General features: G+C 40.5%; 1 protein-coding gene across 5 annotated transcripts in view; it reads left to right on the top strand.

Moving 5' to 3' along the window:
* The window catches only part of ptpn13 (protein tyrosine phosphatase non-receptor type 13), a 263,474-nt gene that overhangs the window by 59,557 nt on the left and 182,247 nt on the right, over positions 1-21,670 (top strand). For all 5 annotated transcript variants that reach the window (XM_043695955.1, XM_043695937.1, XM_043695928.1 and 2 more), the window contains exons 5-6: positions 10,878-11,063; positions 11,672-11,759. In XM_043695955.1, the coding sequence (XP_043551890.1) occupies positions 10,878-11,063; positions 11,672-11,759 (274 nt within the window). The remainder of the gene's footprint in view (positions 1-10,877; positions 11,064-11,671; positions 11,760-21,670) is intronic.

Below are 21,670 nucleotides of genomic sequence, written 5' to 3'. Positions count from 1 at the left end.
TCATTGATACCAACATGTATCATGACTGTTGGCTGTTCGTACTTCCCCTTCAGAATGCCTTGCGTTCGCTGAGACAATCTAGGGAAGCAATGAAAGGGAAAAACAAACTTGAGCTTCCTCCTTACTGAAATAACTCCACAAAGGCTGGTATCCCACCACCAAGTCACCCTTTCTTTACACATGCGTAGTATTTGACACTGATTCAGCTAGCTCAGAGCCAGTTTCTAGAGTAAACACAACCCTGACACTCCTGTGTATATCCATACTTGGACCAGATTAACAGCCCCAATCAGGAAACTCTTATTCTGTGGTGGAAGTAGGTACTGCAGATGCTGGTGGTTTGAGTCAAGATTAGAGTGGTGCTGGAAAAGCACAGCAGATCAGGCAGCATCCGAGGAGCAGGAAAATCGACATTTCGAACATTTGCTGCCCATTGCCAATTCCTACTGAAGGGCTTTTGCCCGAAACATCGATTTTCCTGCTCCTCGGATGCTGCCTGACCTGCTGTGCTTTTCCAGCACCACTGTAATCTTGGCTCATATTTTGTGGTATCCACCTGGCTGACCTTGTTCCAATCACTGTACTCACCAATTTGCCTGCTGTAGATGCATCTGTCCATAATAGTATCTACAAATGTGACCACCTCATAATCCTTGTGGAGACAAAGTCCCATCTTCACTTTAAAAATACTCTCCATCGCATTGAGTGCCACTATCATTATGGAATAGACTTCAAACTGATTGCTAGCAACTTAAGACTGGGCATCCATGAGGCATGGGGTCCATCAGCAGCAGCATCAACAGCAGCAGTCTTATGCTCTGGCATATTCCCCACTCTTCTGTTACCAGCAAGCCAAGGAATCATCCCTGATTGAATGAAGGATGCAAGAGGTCATGTCAGGAACAGCCTACCTAAAACTGAGGTGTGAATCTCATGAGGCTACAAAACAGCACTATCTGCATACTAAACAACGTATTTAGACAGAGCGAAGAACTTTCACTAACCATAAATAACTTTTGCTGTCCTTTGCCATTTGCCATTGGATAGTTGATAAAGGGCCATCTACAACTAATGACTTTCTCCACTGTTCGAGGAAATCTTAATCTGGAGTTACATCTATGTCAGACAATGAAGTTAGTGAATCAATGTTGAGAGTGTGGTGCTGGAAAAGCACAGCAGGTCAGGCAGCATCCGAGGAGCAGGAATTTCTGATGAAGGGCTTTTACCTGAAACGTTGATTCTCCTGCTCTTCGGATGCTGCCTGACCTGTGCTTTTCCAGCACTGCACTCTCTAATCTCCTGCAACTGCAGTCCTCACTTTCGCATTAGTGAATCAGTGACAACCTATGATAATTTTGTGATTGCCATTTTATTTCAGATTTATTAATTAGCAGCACTTAAATTCCTTCAGGTGCAGTGTTGGCATTTAATCAGATGTCTCTGGAGCATTAGTGAATTACAGGTCATGCTGCGATAACGCGCATTTTGATAACACAAATTCACTAATGCGATTGATGAATTGGGGACACCATTTCTAAAGCACGAACTTTTAAAATGTGTATTGGCTGAAAGTTAACATACAGATGGAGCAAGCAATTGGAAAGACAAAGACAACAACATGTTATTAACCAGTACCTGTGGGATCAGAAGAAAGAACATAGAAAGAAGGATAACAATTGACTGAACTGGTTTTGGAAGCAAGGTCCCTCCTTTTGAAGAGAGATTTAATGGGTTACATAAGAACATCAAAAAACGTCAGATTAGGAGGTTTGTCATATTGCCCCTTATGCAATTCAATATCCATACCACAAAAAGACTAATTTGTTTTTTGATTCCTGTTGGTATCTTTCTCTGGACAAAGCAAAAGAAATTGGCTATGCTTTTCAAATCTGTTGGGACCAATTTGAGTTAGCTAACTGCAGAAAAATTAAAGTAAATGTCCATGCAAATGAATGTCCATCAAAATGGGCCTATACTTCAGAAAATGCACAGTGTAAGTATTGTTCATTTTCAAAAATATGAGTTGGTGTTTTAAGCAACTAAGTAAAGAAACAGAAGTCATACAAATGCAAGCCATCTAGATTATTGACAATTTCAATCGACATGTAGAAAATTGAAGCAATATAACTTGGTGACTGTTATATGATTTAATAATGTTGTTGAACATGCGAACTGGTGACAATGTAGCATTAAAAAGGATTAAACAGCTTATTTTATCTTTGGTTTTACTGGAGAAGATAAATGCTCTAAGGTTGGATTTTCTAAGGTTGTGTTACAGATGTGAGGAAAATGCCAGACAGCAGGATAAATGAATGTCAATATAAAACTAATGTCTTCACATTGACGTCGATCTGCTCTTGGACCAGAAACTAGTAACTTGGGATATACAATCACAGTGGTTGAAAATGGAAAACCACAACAACTGTATACATTGGCCTCTGGGAAATCTATTGCTACATTAATTCATGGATGATCAGTGCTGCAAGGGGTACACAATTATCCATCTCTGTAGCTGCCTTGAGCACTTCAGAATGTCACCGGAAATGGAAGACAATCAAACTCTGATGCTTGTGTATTTTAGAATGCGATTATTGTCATAAAAATGAACACTTCTGAAGGAATTAATGTTCATTTTACATTGTGCTCTGTTAATTCTGTTTGTCACCCAGGCTATCGATGGAGATATGCAGTTGGACACTAGACTACTAGTATCTAGGCAAAGAGTGCAGGTGTATTCTGTACAGCTCTCAAAACACCTAGTAATTATGCCTGAGCAGTGCTATTGTTGTGCTTATTGCTATCTTGCAATACATATTGTATTCATCACAAATAGTATCTCTTCTGTAAGAACTTTACAATAGTATATCCTCTACCACGAATCATGAGGCAGACCCAAGGTGAAGGAGGGAGGTTTTGTGGTAGTGAACAACCTCAAAAAATGCTTTCTATGCATCACATAGTGGCAGAAGTGGCAGCTACCACAAAGCCAGCAGTGAGAGTCAGGGTAACATCTCAGTGATTGAGTGTTGTCCACATTGATTTTATAGTGCAATCGTTATTCTGTAATTTTGTTTTGCTGATTTGAAACAAGCCATTTTCAAGATAAGGGACTGATCATATAAGATGCAGATGTAGAGAAATGTCTTCACTCCAAAATTTGGAATTTTTTGGATTCTCCATATCAGATAGTTGTGTATCCTCCATTATTGACTATGATTAAGACTGGAACATACAATGTTTTGGTCTTGTAATGAATCAATGAATGTGGGAAGCAGGTGCAAAAGTTGAGTTGAACCTGAAGATCAGTCGCGATCCTATTGAATGGTGAGCAGACTCAGAATAAGCTGCCTCTGTTCCTAACTCTTGTGGATCCCCAGCTACAGTTTCCCACTGCTTCTTTGCATTTCCACTAGTTGTCTAAGTTGTTGTCAGCTGTGCAGCATTTTATTGATTGATTGCTTCCTCAATATCCAACTATATATCTCCACCCATAGTCTGGGTGACATAAACAGAAAGAGTGGCACTCAGTGTGACATGAACGTTAATTCCTTCGGAACCATTCATTTTTACAATAGTAATCACATTCTAAGGTACACATTAGTGTTTGATTACTAAGGCTGTTGCATTGAGAAAAGACTCATCTCATGATTCGCTGTAAGCGTCCATTATTGCAGTAAAACTGCGTCAATGGCTCAAAGCAGCAGTATGAAATTTGTCCAGGTGTGGCCTGTGCACGAAATCAAGGCAAATTTATTTAGTGGCTAACTGCCACTTTAACAGTCTAGGCTTGATTATCAGCCCCGAAATGAAATGGGTCATAGACTGTGCTATCAGGGACACTGTAAAGGAAAATCCTGCTCGTTTGATGCTCATTTTGGACGTCTTCAGAGTTACCCAGCTCTAGAACTCATTACACCATTGGTCCAAACATGGGCAAAAGAGCTGAAGTCCAGAGGTGAGACAAGGGGGACTGCCCTTGACACCAGACAGCATCAAAGCATGAGCAAAACTGGAATTGATGGAAATCGAAGGGAAAACTTTCTGCTGGTTAGAGTTATACCTAGTAGAAAGGATGAAAGTTGTTGATGTTGGAGGTCAATATTTCAACCAAAGGGCATTGCTGAGTGAGTTATTCAAGGTAATGTTCCTATGTCCACCCATCTTTAGCTGTTGAACCAGTGACCTACCCTATCTAATAAGGTCAAAAATAGGGATTTTGCTGATGATTCAATATTCGGCACCATTTGCACTTTCTCAGACATTGAAATAGTTTGTCCTTTTGCAGCAAGACCTACACAGTGTCCTGTCTAAAGCTGGGTGGCACAGTGGTTAGCACCAGAGACCCAGGTTCAATTGCCACCTCAGGCAACTGTCTGTGTGGAGTTTGCATATTCTCCCCGTGTCTGCGTGGGTTTCCTCCGGGTGTTCCAGTTTCCTTCCACAGTCGACAAATGTGCAGGTTAGGTGAATTGGCCATGCTAAATTTCCGGTTGTGTTAGGTGAAGGGGTAAATGTAGGGGAATGGGTCTGGGTGGGTTGCTCTTCGGAGGGTCAGTGTGGACTTGTTGGGCTGGAGGGCCTGTTTCTACACTGTAAATAATCTATACTAATCTAAATAGCAAATAAGAGTGCCAGCTAATGACCAACTACATAGCACCTGATCTAACCATCACACCTTGGTGTTTAATACCATTGCCATTACTGAACTCCCACAGTCAACATCCTGCGGAATAACGTTGACAAAAAACTGAAATGGGACAGTTATTTAAACACTGAGAATACAAGAGTAAGTCAGTGTCTAGGAATTCTGTTGTAATTCACTTGACTGCCAGAGTCTCTGCACCACCTATAAAGCACAAGTTCGGAGTATGATGAAATTATCCCCACTTGCTTGGAAAAGTGCAGCTTCAATGTTGCTCAGAGGCTTGACACCATCCAGCACAAAGCAGCCAACTTGATTGGCACCACATCCGCAAACCTTTGCTTCTTCATCACTGGCATATTTTGATAGCAGTGCATACCATTTACACGATACTGTGCAGCAATTTACCAAGGTTCCTTTAACTGGACCATCAAAACCTGTGACCTCTATCACCTTGATGGACAAGGGCAGCAGATGCTTAGGTACACTACCATCTGTAAGATCCCCCTCCACGTCTCAACCATCCTGACTTGCAAATATATAACATCACTGGGTCAAAAGTCCTAGGACTCCCTTTCTCTAGTACTGCATCCCAACAATCCAAGAACTGCAACGGTTCAAAATGACATCTCAGCGCCAAGTTCTCTGGGGCAATTCGGGATGGGCAGGAAATGTGGACCTAGCCGATAGTCCCCACTATTTATGAATGAATTACAACGATCTTTATTTACACCTCCTCTAAGAGAATCCAAGAGGGTGGCAGAGAGGAAGATATACAATATACTACAGTAGATCTCCAGTTAAAACAAATTCCACCATTGTGGCAAGATTTGAACCCAAGTCCCCAGAATATTTCCTGGGTTTCTGGATTAACAGTCCAGTGATAAAAGCATTAAGCTATAGTCTTCCCATGTTTTGGAAATATGGTAGTAATAGTGTCACCAGCTTTCTGTAGAAATCTCTCCCACTCATTCCACCTGCATGCAGTATTTACAGGTTGATATTGAACCTCTGGCTGCATTATGAATGCATCATCTTTGGTTATCAATCCTGGGATGGTACTCAAACTTAGAGTAACTGGGCCTTAGGTAGGAAAGCTACACACTGTACAACAAGATCACAATGATAATCTATTGAATGTAATGTAAAATAGTATCTAGTCTGAAGTTAAATGAGATTTGTAATTAGGCTGAAATAGTTTAATTATTACAGTTGAAAATCTCTTTAATATTACTTACTGATGTTCGCCATCATTGTCAGAGTTTTTAAACTATTCCATTATCTCAGTGTCGATTAAAAGAAAAATCTACCCTTAATTTTAGTCATCCAAATTAATATTACTGCAAAGAAACATATGCACTGGCATTCTTGATGCCTTGTTATTACCTTGAAGTTTTGACATCAAAAGGGATTTGCCATTAACAGCTGTTAACTGTTAACTATAAACAGATGATTTTGGAAACTCAACAGCTGGAAAGTGTTGTAAAATGAATTGAGGTTTGCTCCACTTGAGCATGAGATGGTATGGTTCTGCAAATTCTTTTAAGCAATATAAACAGCAAATTGTTGGCTATAAGTTATTTTGAAGTATGTAATATTTTCACTAAAAATTTATTGTTTCATCAGTGAACTTTAGAGTCGTTTCTAGCAATGTAACCTGCCAACGTTTGAATTAATACAGTACCTGAAAAAGAAATGTACAGAAGAATGTACTTTATTTGAAACATTTCGATGATTCTATACTTCTCTTACATTTTTAGATCATGAGGCGTTTTGAAGCATTTTCAGCTTTTTAAAGTAACTATTTTGTAGCTTCCTTGCTGAGCCATTTTCACTGCACTCTTCTACACTGTGTTGAGCAGTTCTTGCTCAGCTGAGTTCAACAATTTCAGTAGCAATGTTGAAAATTTTACAAAGGAATCCTTCCGGATAAAGGTGGCGATTGATGTTATGTTTAGGCTGAGAAAATTACACAGTCGAAAAGTGTGGTGCTGGAAAAGCACAGCCGATCAGGCAGCATCCAAGGGGCAGGAGAATTGATGTTTCAGGCAGGAGCCCTTCATCAGGAATGCCTGCTGAAGAGTTGTGCTTTTCCAGCACCGCACGTTTTGACTTTGATCTCCAGCATCTGCAGTCCTCACTTTTTCTCTGGAAAAATTATACAGTCAAATACACAGCAGCCCCTGGACCAGGGCTTCCCAAAGGGGTGTCACCTTGAGCTGATATTTGGTGCCAAAAGCTCCAAGGCAGTAATGGCCACCTTGGAGCTTTCACTGAGCAGAACATTCACCTTAAGTGAACTAAATTGGCTGAACATAGACATCTGAGGTTTTTGGGATCTCTGTAAGAGTACAAAGGTTATATAATGCGCAAGAGCAACGAAGTGATGTTAAATTGGTGTAATACACTTGTTAGACCTTGGCTGCTGTATTATGTGGATGCCATAGGAAGGATGTGAACACGTTGGAAAGTGCAGGAACATTTTGGGATGAGGAAGTTCAGTTTGATTGAAGATACCGAGACTGTTCTTCTTGACAAGACGAAGGTGGCCAAGATCTGGTAGAGGCTTTCAAAATCATGAGCAGACTTAATAGAGTAGATAGAGAGAAATTGTTCCCGCTCATAAAAGAATCAAGAACAAAAAGGCACTGATTTAAAGTGATCTGCAAAAGAAGCAAGATTGAAGTGAGGAAAATCTTTCTTTACTCAGCGAGTAGTTAGGGTATGGAATGCACTATGGAGCGGTATGATGGAGGCAGATTCAAATGAGGCATTCAAGATGGCATTGGATGATCATTTAGATCAAAATAATGTTCAAGGACATGGGGTGAAAGGCAGGAACAGGGTAATGATGCTGATTTGAAAAGCAGTTTAATGCATGATGGGCTAAATGGTACCTTTCTGTACTGTAAGAGTTTAGAGATTCTATAATTTCTCAGGAGGCTGAGGTGGATCATTCAATTGGCACTTCTGGCTGAAGGTTCTTCAAAGTGCAACAAGAAAAAACACTTCCAGTTATTTTTCATATTGAATAGGAGAAAGATGTGTCTGGAGTTCACTCCTTATTTCGATAGACACATTTGTGAAATAGTGCGTACCACACATAGCAAAGAATGAGATGTGAATGGCAGAAATTCATTGTAAATTCTCTAGGCTGTTAATCTGAAGCATCTAAAGTCGGACTTCTATCCTACTTGTGTTACACACTTGAGTAAATGTTCTATACAGCAAAGTTCATGAATGCAAAGCCAAATAATTCTATAATAATTCAGCATCATTAGTTTTTTAAATCAATTAGGCAGTAATTAGAGCCCTTTGCCTCAGATATCATACCAGTAATTTGATAATTAGTGAGTAGTTTGTGTCTGAAGAAGGCTTATGCCCGAAACGTCGATTCTCCTGTTCCCTGGATGCTGCCTGACCTGCTGCGCTTTTCCAGCAACACATTTCCAGCTCTGTGCCTAAAATAAGTCAACTTACCCAGAAGAGAATTGTGAACCAAACTATATTGTTCTGGGCCTCAAGGTTAGCTCACTGAAGGCAGCACAAAATCAGTCCGGTTTTATTTTCATCAAGCTATTGCTTCCAAATTGTCTATGAGCTAGTTGCATTTCAGTAATGAGCAGCAGTTGTGACTGTTGTGATTACAGGAATTTGGTTAGCACATTTGTTTCTCTGGATGTACATAGTATTGTCATGCAATCGTGTTGAACAAGAAGTAGCACAGGCATGAAATTGAAAATAGGGCCCACAACACCCAGCTTCACTAAGGAATTCCAATTTAGTTCTTTCTTCAAACTAAACACTAATATTGAAGATTTCCGGTGATGTTTCTTTTGACCTAACAGAGGATATCTTCAAATATAAGATTTTTGAAGTGAAAACCGTTCTGGAAAAACTCTGTTCTTGTGGCATATTTGGGAGAGTGAACCAGTTAACATTTTTAAACCAATATGATTTCTCTTTGGAAATTTAGAGAAAGAAATGTGATGGATTTTATGCTGTTAGAAAATGGAGATGGATTGTGTCAAACAAAACCCCGATCTGTTCACAGATCCATCCTGACGTCGGCTGAGCCTGACGAAATTTCAACATTGTTCCGCTTCATGATTTTATTTCAAATATTATTAATTTCCAGTTTCTCGACCCTAACTGCAAATTTATCTTCATCATAGTAATCCAATCTCTGCACACTTTCACCCCTCACCAGGATTGTCTGACAGCTCTATGTTTCTTATTTGAATGGCTGCCCAAACAGTTTCCAACTATTACCACTCTCCTCCGCCTTGCTGAATTTGTGTTTTCATTTAACAATTTCTCCTTCAACATGTCTCACTCCCTACAAATAAAAGTTGTTGGTATCTGCATGGTCCCCAGTTATGCCTATGGTTTTATGGTATATGTTAAATATTCACTGTAGCAATCCTATTCTGACTCTACTTTTGGTATATCAATTATTTGTTTCATTATTATCACCTAGAACTGGAAAAAGATAATATATTCTGCTCCCATTTTCATCTCTCTGTAGTTTACCTTCCTTGAGTTCTCTGTTTCATTTTCTGAGGATACGCTGTGTACTGATGTTTCTTGTAAGTCCAGTGACTCTCACTGCTACCTCAACTACACTTCTTCACATCCTGTTTCCTGCAAGGACTTCATTTCATTCTCCTAGTTTATCTGTCTTCCCCACATCTATTCCAGTGATGTTTCTTTCCACAATTGCTCTTCTGACCTGAATTCCATTTTGTCATTATTGTTGACGGAGTCCTCAGTAGCAAAACCTGTCGGAGCATTTGTGTGTGGAAGGTGGTATCATGAGAGTGATACAAATGCAGAGAAATCAGGGACACTCAATAGAATCTTGCAGCAAGTTGAAAGGATGGAAGTGAACTTAGCAGGACTTAGACACTTAATAGTCAAGTCCGAGGGAGGGTTGCGGTTTCATAGCTCCTTGAAAGTGGAGTCGCAGGTAGATAGGATAGTGAATAAGGCGTTTGGTATGCTTTCCTTTATTGGTCAGGGTATTGAATACAGGAGTTGGGAGGTCATGTAGCGGCTGTACAGGACATTGGTTAGGCCACTGTTGGAATATTGCGAGCAATTCTGGTCTCCTTCCTATCGGAAAGGTGCTGTGAAACTTGAAAGGGTTCAAAAAAAGATTTATCAGGATGTTGCCAGGGTTGAAGAATTTGAGCTATAAGGAGAGTTTGAATTGGCGAGGGCTGTTTTCCCTGGAGCGTCTGAGGTTGAGGGGTGACCTTATAGAGGTTTATAAAATCATGAGGGACATGGATAGGAGAAGTAGACAAAGTCTTTTCCCTGGGGTGCGGGAGTCTAGAACTAGAGGGCATAGGTTTAGGCTGAGAGGGGAAAGATATAGAAGAGACCTAAGGGGCAACGTTTTCACACAGAGGGTGGTACGTGTATGGAATGACTGCCAGAGGAAGTGGTGGAGGCTGGTACAATTGCAACATTTAAAAGGCATTTGGATGGGTATATGAATAGGAAGGGTTTGGAGGGATATGGGCCGGGTGCTGGCAGGTGGGACTAGATTGGGTTGGGATCTCTGGTTGACATTGACAGAAGAGTCTGTTTCCGTGCTGTACATCTCTATGACTCTATGACTCCATGAAATTGAGATGTTTGTGTGAGTTAGAGGACAGGACATTGAATTTTGTTTCTTAATCCACCTCTTCATTCATGATAGTGGTCAGTCGAGAAAAATTTATTGTTACTTGGAATGAATTCTTAAACAAATAATCTTAAATCAACTATTGATTTGATTGGATGTATACTATTATATCTGTTTTCTTGTATCTTTTTCCCTCGTGAGCGATCATTTTATTTCTGTTCACTACAGCAGAAAAGCCTTTGCCTCCTCTAATAACAAGGAGTCAATACATTATATCTGTTGTACATTCTTGCCCACTTTTAAATTCAGTAAGTTGTCTTTTGTAGACAATGGAGCCTATCTCGTGATAGACTTTTCATTCCTTGTTTAGGTACATCTGTATAGTCCACTATTAGAAATTGCCCTGGCTTTACTACTGTATTAGAAATTTTGGATATCTCACTCCATTTTTTTGATATCTTGGATATTTTAGCAATCAACTAACATTCTTGAAATTTCTTTGTCTTCTGAACTTAATTTGATCTGAAGTGAGTTGTACACTATCTGAAAATGTGATATGTTCTTATAATGTAACTGGAGCAATTTATCTTCTCTGCTTTTTAGCCAATCAAACTTGGGGATCACCTGAATAGCATATTGCTGAATATGTGTGAAGATCTGATGTACACACGAGTGACGATAAGGACTATTCTAGATGCTTGCAGTGCTCATATTCGGAACAGTAACTGTGCACCAGCTTTCTCGTACATTAAACAGCTGGTAAAACTTGTCTTGGGTAGTCTAACAACTGTAAGTACTGGGCTGTGGAATGCAATTATTTTGTGCTTGTATTATAATTATGTGGTCATGGGATTTTAACAATTATCAAAAATATGTTACTGGAAATCCTAACACTGCCCCCTTGTAAATTCATGAAACAAAGCAAGAGGTTGAAAAAAGCATAAATATGAGGAAGAAATTTAGAAATATACTCGCCAAGGAGAACAGTCCCAGCCTGTTTAGTCTATCCTCTCAATTAAAGTTTCTTATTCCTCGAACCATTTCATTTTTGTAAATGGCTTTTGCACCTCTGCAATGGATCATTTTGGGATAGTGTTGGGGGACGAGCTGAGAATAGTTCACAGGTCGGTGCAACGTCGAGGGCCGAAGGGCCTGTTCTGCGCTGTATTGTTCTATGTTCTATATGTTCTATATCCTACTCAGTGAAATGTATCAATAATTGCATGCATTATTATAATATCTGCTAGCTTTTATTCTTTTCTATCTTGAGCCAGCAGTGATTTGCTATCAGTTTAATAATGGGAGATGGGCATGTTCTCTGTGTATAGTAATCTGCAATGTTAGACTGACGTTTTTACAAATATTTTGAATAATGCCTAGTATTATTCATTTTGTAGCTGAATCGGCTGTCCTTAAATACAATCAGCAAGCCAGATCGTAACCAGGAAATTCGTGATCGACTGAGAGGCAAGGGCCTTCCAATAGGTGAGGCAACATAAGTATTTAATAGTAAAGCTAAATGTGAACTCACTGGCTCAATGAATGAACTAACTGTTTAGTATAGTCTTGAACTGTGCTGAGGTACGTCCAGTCCTTGGTGGATGCTAAAATAGCACTCGGTGCTGTTAAAGGAAGATACCAAAATTATTAGGAGCAGGACTAGGCAATTTAGCCCTTGAGCTTCTTTGACTAATCAACATGCATGTCTGAACTCTGTCAAGTGTCCCTGCTCCTGAACTTGTATTTGGGGTTCCATTGCTGGAAAGTGGGATTTTGGATGAGAGCAGAATTTTGAGTAGGCACATTGAAGAATTCTCCTTGGTATTTCTGGATCTAGCAAGTTGTTTGCTGGCCTGACTGCCTACGAAATGTAGTCACATTTGCACATTGCACATTATACCAACATAAGAGGAGGAGGCCATTTAGGCCCTCCCTATCCCACCATTGAACAAGATCATAGCTAATCTGCCCCAGGATCAACTCCTCTTTCATAACTACTCATGATAGCTCTCAACTCCCTGACATTTTAAAAACCTGTTTATCACCTTTTTGAATATTTTCAATGATCAAGCCTTCACAACTGTCTGGTAGAGAATTACACATATTCAGTATCTTCTAGGCAACCCGAAATTCCTTTGCATTTCAGTTTTAAATGAGTGTTCCCTTATTCTCTATGTCCCCCAAGTTGAATTTCTCCTACTAATGGAAATACCTTCCCAAAGTCAACCTTGTCAATCCCCTTACAATGCCTTGTATGTACCAATAGCATTGTTCTCGTTCTTCTAATTGCTAATGAGTAAAGGCCTAACTTGTTGAGCTAATTTTGATGAGTCAATCTCTTCATCTCCGAATCAATCCAGTGATTCCCTTTTGAACGGTCTCTGATGCCGATCTATCCTTCCTTAAATACCATGACCAAAACTGTGCATGGTAGTTCAGCCTCACCATTTAATTATTCCTGAACGTTTTGTGAAGAAGAAAATCTTGATTCCGCTGGACTGCACACTTTTGGAAGCTCGCTGCCTTTTGATTTTTTCCTACCAAAGTGCATGAGCTCACTCTTTGGCAAATTAAACTATATTTGCCAATTATTTGCCCACTCAGCTATCTATATATACCTGTAGATTCCTAATGCCCACATCACACATCTCCACCACCTGGGTGTATTGTCAGCAATAAAAAATAATGCAGTGTTGGAGCTCACCTTCACTACTGCACAAGCTCACTTGTAGATTCCTGATTGCACTGATGGTCTGAGTAATATGAACAGGTTGGTCCAGCAGTTGACTCTTCTGCGGCAGGAGTGGGATCTTAATTCTTCCTTCACAGAACTGCCTCTTGTGGCTTTGTATTCCTTGCTCCAGTTCATACAGAGAGTGTGCCCGGTAATTGATCTCTAATCTATCTACTCATGGACACATAGTCCTCGTCTCTGTGTTGATGGTTAGATTAGGTGGCAGAGCTTCCAGGCATTTGGACACTTCTTCAATTGCCGCAGATGCAATTCATGCATTTTATGTACCAACAAAGCAAGAGATTTAGAAGAGTAAGCCATTTGTGTGAAGGGGGGGCTTTCAGATGATTGAGCTGAAAGACCTGTAATTTGAAATACACTGTGTGTGTGAACATATAGATTAGGAGCAGAGGTAGGGCATGGATAGGGTAAATAGGCAATGTCTTTTCCCTGGGGTCGGGGAGAACTAGAGGGCATAGGTTTAGGGTGAGAGGGGAAAGATATAAAAGATATCTACGGGGCAACTTTTTCACACGTAGAGTGGTACGTGTATGGAATGAGCTGCCAGAGGAAGTGGTGGAGGCTGGTACAATTGCAACATTTAAAAGGCATTTGGATGGGTATATGAATAGGAAGGGTTTGGAGGGATATGGGCCGGGTGCTGGCAGTTGGGACTAGATTGTGTTGGGATATCTGGTCAGCATGAACGGATTGGACCGAAGGGTCTGTTTCCATGTTGTGCATCTCTGTGACTCTATTCAGCGTCTCGAGCTTACTCCATTCATTGGCTGTTTTGATTACAACCATAAACTCACATGCTCACCGACCCCAATAACCTTTACCCCCTTGCTTAAAAAGAATCTATTTACCTTTACCTTAAAAGAAATAAAGAATCTTGTTTCCCCACCTTTTCAGAATATTACGACACAAAGACAGACAGCCAAGTCAAATCAGCCTCCCTATCCCTGAATTCGCAAGACAGCCCAATGAAAACATTCAGTGACCCTCAAAATTGACCGTAATGATTCCTACCAAACTTTGTGAATAACTAATACCAGACCCAAGGTTTATAACTTAAATTAAAACAAATGAACAGTTTATTATTAATACTTTAGCTGAGCAAAGTTACACAACAAACTTATTTGATTAATATCCATTATTTAAACTCAATTTCCTTTGATTCTAGCTCCCACTGAAACAAACCTGTATGTGTTTGGACTTCCATATTCCCATCTACCACCAATAACCCTGGATTCTCTTAACATGTTTCTTTTCACCTCTGTCTTAAAAATATTCAATGACCTTGCTCAATGTGGGAAGCCAGGTCCATTTCCAGTGTCTGGGACCTGCACATGTGCAAGATGTGTCTCTAGCTGTAACTCCTGGAAATCTGAGTTTCTGAATTGGAGCAGCATCTGGGGACACTGGAGCATTCGTGAGACAGAAAGTATCATGCATAGCATTATTAGAGAGGTGGTCACACTGCAGACTCAGACTCCACAGGCAGGAAGGAATGGGTGACCATCAGGCAGAGCAGGAGGGCTAAGCAGGCTGTGCAGGAATCTCCTTTGGCTCTTCTCCTGCAAAACAGATATACCATTTTGAATAGTGTCGAGGGGAATGGCCTCTAAGGGGACAACAGCAGCAGCCAAATTCATGGCTCCACAGTTGGCTGTGCTGCAGAAGGAGGGAGAAATAAACATAGAAATGTTATAGTTACAGGGGGATTCAGTCATAAAGGGAATAAATAGGCGTTTATGTGGTTGCAAATGAGAGTCCAGGATGGTGTGCTGCCTCCCTGGTGCTAGGGTCCTGGATGTCTCAGAGAGTTGCAGGACATTCTGAAGTAGGAGGGCAAATGGCCAGTGGTCATGGTACACTAACGACATAAGTAAAAATAAGGGATGAGGTCCCAAAAGCAGAATACAGAGAATCCTGAAGAAAGCTGGAATGTAGGACCTCAAAGATTGTTATCTCAGGATTACTACCAGTGCCACAAGCTAATCAGAGTAGAAACAGCCCAATATATTGGATAAACACAAAGATGGCGTGAGGGGGAGGGTTTCAGATTCGTGGGGCACTGGGATCGGTTCTGGGGAGGTGGGACCTGTACCAAATGGACAAGTTACACCTGGGCAGGACTGGGACTGATGTCCTTGGGGGTGTAACTGATAGAATGGTTGGGGAGGGTTTAAACGAGTGTGGCAGGGGGATGGGAACCAGAGGAGTAGGGCAGTAGATGCAGAACTTGAGCGAGAGGTAGAAACTAAGGCAAGCGTGACTAGGAACAAGAACGGGCAGGGAAAGGCTGCTGAAAAGAACACTGCCTGAAAAGCACGTGTTTCAGTGCAAGAAGTATAATGGGCAAGGCAGATAAAATTAGAGCTTTGTTTTATTCTTGGAGCAATGATATTATTGCGATTACGAAGATTTGGCTGAAGGAAGGGCAGGACTGGCAGCTGAATGTCCCAGAATTTAGATATTTCAGGTGTGGTAGAAAAGAATGTAAAAGGGATGGGGGTGTTGCATTACTGGTAAAGGAGTATCTCACAGCTGTACTGAGGAAGAATACTTCAGATGACCCTTGTAGCTAGGCAATATGGGTAGAACACAGGAGTAGGAAAGGTGAAATCAGTGCTGGGGGTATACTACATGCCTTCCAACAGGCAGCAGAAGATAGAGGAGAGAATATGTAGACAGATTTTAGAAAGATACAAAGACAGAAGGGTTGCTTTGGTGGGTGATTGTAATTCCCCTATATTGACTGAGGGAATCCATGGTAGGGGCTTGGATTGGGGCAGAATTTGTACGGACCATGTGAGGGAGGGGAGGTGGAGGGAGGGGTGGTTCTTGACACAGTATGTAAACAGTCCAACCAGGGAAGGGTTATACTGGACCTGGTTTTGGGAAATGAGCCTGGCCAGGTTTGAGGTTTCAATGGGAGAGCATTTTGGGAATAGTGATCACAATACCGGTGAGTTTTATGATACTCATGGATCAGGAATAACAGTAGTCCTTGGGTTAAATTGGGGGAAGGCGAACTACAACAATATTAGCCAGGAACTGGAGAATTTCGATTGGAGTCAATTGTTTGAGGGTAAATCCATATTGGACATGTGGGAATATTTGAAACGGCAGTTGATAAGAGTTCAGGACCGGCACATTCCTGTGAGAATGAAGCATAGGTGTGGCAAGGTACGTGAACCTTGGACGACCAGGGATGTTATGACCTTAATAAAAAAGGAAAAGGAAGCGTATATAAAGTCTTGAGTATATATGGACAGTAAGAAAAAACTTAAACGAGGAATTAGAAGGGCTAAAAGGGGTCAGGATAAGTCATTAGGAAACACCATTGAGGATAATCACAAGGCTTTTTATACATATAAAACGCAAGAGGGTAGCCAGTGGAATTCTTGGCCTACTCAAGGTCAAAGGAGGGAATCTGTATGGAGCCAGAAGAGTTAGGAGGTCCTTAATGAATACTTTATGTCGGTATTCACTAAAGCGAAGGAAGGATGACCTCGGGGAAGACAGTGTCAAATTTCTAAGCCAAGTTGCTATTAAAACGAAAGAGGTATGTACATCTCAAAAAGTGTTAAGATAGATAAGTCTCCAGGTCCTGATCGGATCTATTGGGGGAGGCAAAAAAACAAATTGATGGAGCATTGACAGATATCTTAGTATTCTCTTTGGCCACAGGTGAGGTCTGAGAGGACTGGAGAATAGCCAGTATTGTTCCATTGTTTAAGAAGAGTAGCAGGCATAATCCAGGAAACTATAGGCCTGTGAGGGAAATTGTTGGAAAAGATTCTCCGGGACAAGATCTGTACGTATTTAGAAGCAAATGGACTTCTTAGCAAAAGACAGCATGGTTTTATGTAGGGGAGGTCGTGCCTCACTAATTTGATGGAGTTTTTTGAGGAGGTGACAAAGATGATTGAGGGAAAAGCGGTTGATATTGTCTACATGGACTTCAGTAAAACCTTTGACAAGGTCTCCCATGGCAGACTGGTACAAAAGGTGAAGTCACATGGTATCAAGGGTGAACTGGCAAGATGGATACAGAACTGGCTTAGTCATAGAAGACAGAGAGTAGCAGTGGAAGGATGCTTTTTGGAATGGGAAGTTGTGACTCGTGGTGTTCCACAGGGATCAGTGCTGGGATCTTTGCTCGTGATCTACGTAAATAATTTGGACAAAAACGTGGCTGGTCTAATTGCTAAGTTTGTGGATGATACGAAGATTGGTGGAGTTGCGGATAGAGAGGATATAACAGGATACAGCTCATTTGGAGGCATAGGCAGAAAAAATGGCAGAGGGAGTTTAATCTGGACAGTGTGAGGTGATGTATTTTGGAACGTTCAGTATAGGTGGAAATTATACAGTTAAAGGCAAAGCCTTTAGGAGTATTGATATGCAGAGGGATCTGGGCATGCAGGTCCATAGATCACTGAAGGTGGCAGTGCAGATAGATAGCTAGTGAAAAAAGCTTTGAAGAGGGTACAGAAAAGGTTTACTAGGATGCTGCCTGGTATGGGGGATTTTAGCTTTGAAGAAATGTTAGATAGACTGGATTTTGTTTTTACTGAAATGCAGGAGGTTTAGGGGTGACCTGATAGAAGTTTATAATTTTGTGAATGGCATGGATAGAGTGTAAATTATGAGGCTTTTTCCCAGAATGGTGGGGTCAATTACGGGGGGGACACTGGTTCAAGGTGCAGGGTGGGGAAAATTAAAAGAGATGTGTGAGGCAAGTTTTTCAAACAAAGGATGGTGAGTGCCAGAGGAGGTGGTGGAATGCACATAATAGCAGCACTCAAGAAGCACCTGGACAAATACATGAATAGGAAGAGAATAGAGGGACTGGATCCTGTAAGTGAAGACAGTATTAATGTCGAAGGGCAAAATGTGTTGGCACAGGCTTAGAGAGCCTATTCTGTGCTGTATTGTTCTTTCTTGTTGTTCTTCAGCTTCTGAGATGCATGATTCTGAAGTTGTAGAACCCTTTAAGAGAAAATAATTCTCCTCATCTTTCCCTTGAAAGGGCAGCCCCAAATTTAAAGCAGTGCCCTCAATTTCTGGACTGACTCTGGTAAGCAAACATCCTTTCCATGTCCACCTTGTCAAGACTATTTAGAATCTAATATTTCCAACAAGCCACCCCACAGTCATCTAAACTTCACTGAAAATAAGCCTAGCCTGTACAACCTATCCTCATAAGACAATCCCCTCATTCCAATATCATAGTAAAGCTCATCTGAACTGCTTCCAATGCATTTAGGTCTTCCTTAAATAAGAGGACCATAACTTCATACAGTATTTGAGATATGGTAATTCCCTGTATAATTGCAGCATAATATCCTACCTTATACGTTCAGTTCCGCTCAAGACAGCATCCCATCAGCCAACTTGATTACATGCTGTACTTGTATATTAACTTCTTGTGACTCAGGCACTGTAGCTCCTAAATCTCTATGCACATCAGAATTCTACAGTTGTTCATCATTTAGATAATAGTTTATTTTATTCTTCCCGCCAAAGTGAATGACCACACATTTTCCCATGTTATACTCCATCTGCCACATTTGTTTTTGCCCACTCTCTCAACCTATCTGTAGCTGTCTATGACTTCCTTTATGTCTTTTTCCCAACATACTTTCCTCTCTTTCTTGGTATCATCTGCGAATCTAGCTACTCTGTCGTCGTTCCCTTTAATGTAAGTCATTGATGTAAAAGTTGACACTCCAGCACAGACCCTGTGGGATTTCAACCATTTATGCATATTTTTTGTGATGTGCCAGCTCGTCAGCTGATCTTCTATCCATACTAATATATGAGCCCTGGTACCATGAAACTTTATTGTATGCAATAACGTTTGATTTGGCACTTAGTCTAATATCTTCCGGAAATCCAAGTATCGTATACTTACAAGCTCATCTGTGACCATGGCACAGAACTTTCTCAAAGAGCTCCAATTAATTGGTTGAATGTAATTTCCCTTTAAATAAACAATAACCCCTGGTTTTAGTTTTTTTCCCAGAAAAGGAAAGATTCTCTCTACATCTATCTTCTCTTAATAAAATGAACAATCATGTCCCTTTTTTAAATATTTATGTTGAATATTATTGGTTTAAAATAAAAGTTCTGTGTATTTGTTTTTAACAGTGTGTAATTATGCATTCACATGTGTATTGGTTCTTGCATCAGTAGGATTAAGTACGTAATCCCACTTGAATGAAGCATTGTGTCAGTTTCTTAGGAAATCTGCTTTCAATATTAGTCACTCAAATTAAAATGAAACCAATTTACAAAGCTCAGCATTAGAAGTAAAGACAGAAAATGTGAGAAAACTAATGATGTTCAAATGTCCTAAAATTTGATAAAGCATTTCTTCCCACTTACATTCAATTCCACGCTAATTCACAAGTGAAATGTAGTGCAAATCGTATTGTTGCTTGACATTTTCTCATTCAATGGTATCACATTGAGAAGGAAAACAGGAAGTGATTCACAAATCTGAGCAATATGCAATGGTGTTATGTATTATCTGTTAAAAGAATGAGTAATCTCACATAGATAATCCAATAACTATACAAGGGCAAAATACTGGAAATGATGGAAATTGAAAATAAAATAGAAAATGTTGGAAAGACTGCAGCTTTCATGTTACAAAAGCCAAATGGAATGGTATTGACTAAAGTAACAAAAGGTGTGTGGGGGTGAGTGTGAATGGCAGAATAGCAACCGTGTGGATGCCAAGTAAAGGGAAATGTGGGAATTACATAATTTTTTTTTTAAAAAAAGGATGTAATAAAGAAACAAGATTGGAGTGGAGACTATAATCTTAACTCTTATGTTAAATCCAAAAAGGCAGTCCAAAGTCAAAAGATGAGATGCTGTTTCCCCAAGCTTATGTTGAACTTTTTGCTGATCCACTAAACCTCAGGACTGAAGGGCCAGAGTGGGACTGAGGTGGAGAACTGAAATGACCTGAAAATTGAGAGTCATCCTTCCACAGAATGATAACCAAATCTGCATCCGGTCTTCTCATTGTGGAGGAAGACCACATGCTTAACACCAAATATAGTATGCTCAGTTGAAGGAAGTGCAGTTAAGTTGCTGGCTTAAAAAAAAGAGGGAGTGTATTGCTCCTTTCTACTAAATTATATAACACAATCAAGGCAAGGTTGGAGGTAGGCCCAGTTGGTCGACAATGTAAGAAAGTGGAGATTTGGTGTAATACAGTAATTTTCAGAAATTACGGAATTCAATGTTGAGATCTCAAGGCCGTAAAGTGCCGACACAGAAAATGCAGTGTTGTCCGCCAGCTTGTGTTATGTTTAAGTGGAACTTTGCAGCAAGTCCAGGACAGAAATGTTCGTTTGAGATCAAAGTGCATTATTAGAACAGCAAGCAACTGCGAAGTCAAGTTCATTCCTAAGAATGGAGTGGTGGTGTTACAAAAGTAATTGAGGGAGAAGTCTGCATCGGACTAGAACAAGGACTATTCCACATAGTATCAGCCAACAAAAAGCAGAGGTAGCTAGGAGGAAGAACGTGCAGGCCTTGGAGGAGGTCCAGAGGAGGTTTACAAGACTGATCATGGGAATGCAGGGCTTTTCATATGAGGAGCAGTTGAGGACTCTGCGTCTGTACTCCAGAGTTTAGCACGATAAGGATGGCTAAGTCATTGAGTGCCTTTTAATACAGAGATAGGTTCTTGATTAGTAAGGGGATCAAGTGTTACGGGGAGAAGACAGGAGAGTGGGATTGAGAGACCAATCAGCCATGCTGGAATGGTGAAGCATGCTTGATGGGCCAAATCATAAATGAATGATACCTTTTTCATTGGGAAGGAATCAGGCAGACTGTTAGTGTTTGCTGCATTTCCATAGCAAAACCTTCACCAATTAGTGCTTACCTCACTGGTCTGTAAATTAAGATTGACAGTTAACTGTATCCTCATGCCAGCAATGGTCCAACCAGAGAGCACCTTCTTCTCGTGCTGTGTAATTGAGATTCCTTTTGCAAGTTTGATTTCTTGTATCCTAGGCCTGATGAGTGCAAGACAAATATTTATTTGTCTTTTGCATTTATAACCTGTCTTCAAACATGAATATGAGCTTAGACGTACACTGTGGAAACCTGTAAGGTTTATAGTGTATTACTTTTTATTTGCAAGTCTAACAGGAAACAGTGACATAGTGGCAATACCACTGGGCTAGGACTGCAGAGGCCCAGACTTGTGCTCTGAGTCATGTGTTGGTCAATGTGAGTCTCAGCAATGCAAACCTATCATCTCTTATTTTAAAAAGCCATCAAAATTCATATTGTCATCCTTGGGTGGTTCAGCCCCCATATGATTCCATAAATGATTTGGATGTGAGCATAAGAGGTACAGTTAGTAAGTTTGCAGATGACACCAAAATTGGAGGTGTAGTGGATAGCGAAGAAGATTACCTCAGATTGCAACAGGATCAGGACCAGATGGGCCAATGGGCTGAGAAATGGCAGATGGAGTTTAATTCAGATAAATGCAAGGTGCTGTATTTTGGGAAAGCAAATCTTAGCAGGACTTAATGGTAAGGTCCTAGGGAGTGTTGCTGAACAAAGAGACCTTGGAGTGCAGGTTCATAGCTCCTTGAAAGTGGAGTCGCAGGTA

The sequence above is a fragment of the Chiloscyllium plagiosum genome, chromosome 1 (genome assembly GCF_004010195.1).
Source record: "Chiloscyllium plagiosum isolate BGI_BamShark_2017 chromosome 1, ASM401019v2, whole genome shotgun sequence".
NCBI lineage: Eukaryota > Metazoa > Chordata > Chondrichthyes > Orectolobiformes > Hemiscylliidae > Chiloscyllium > Chiloscyllium plagiosum.
Note: the sequence above shows the minus strand (reverse complement) of the source record. Positions and strands in the feature narration are given on the sequence as shown.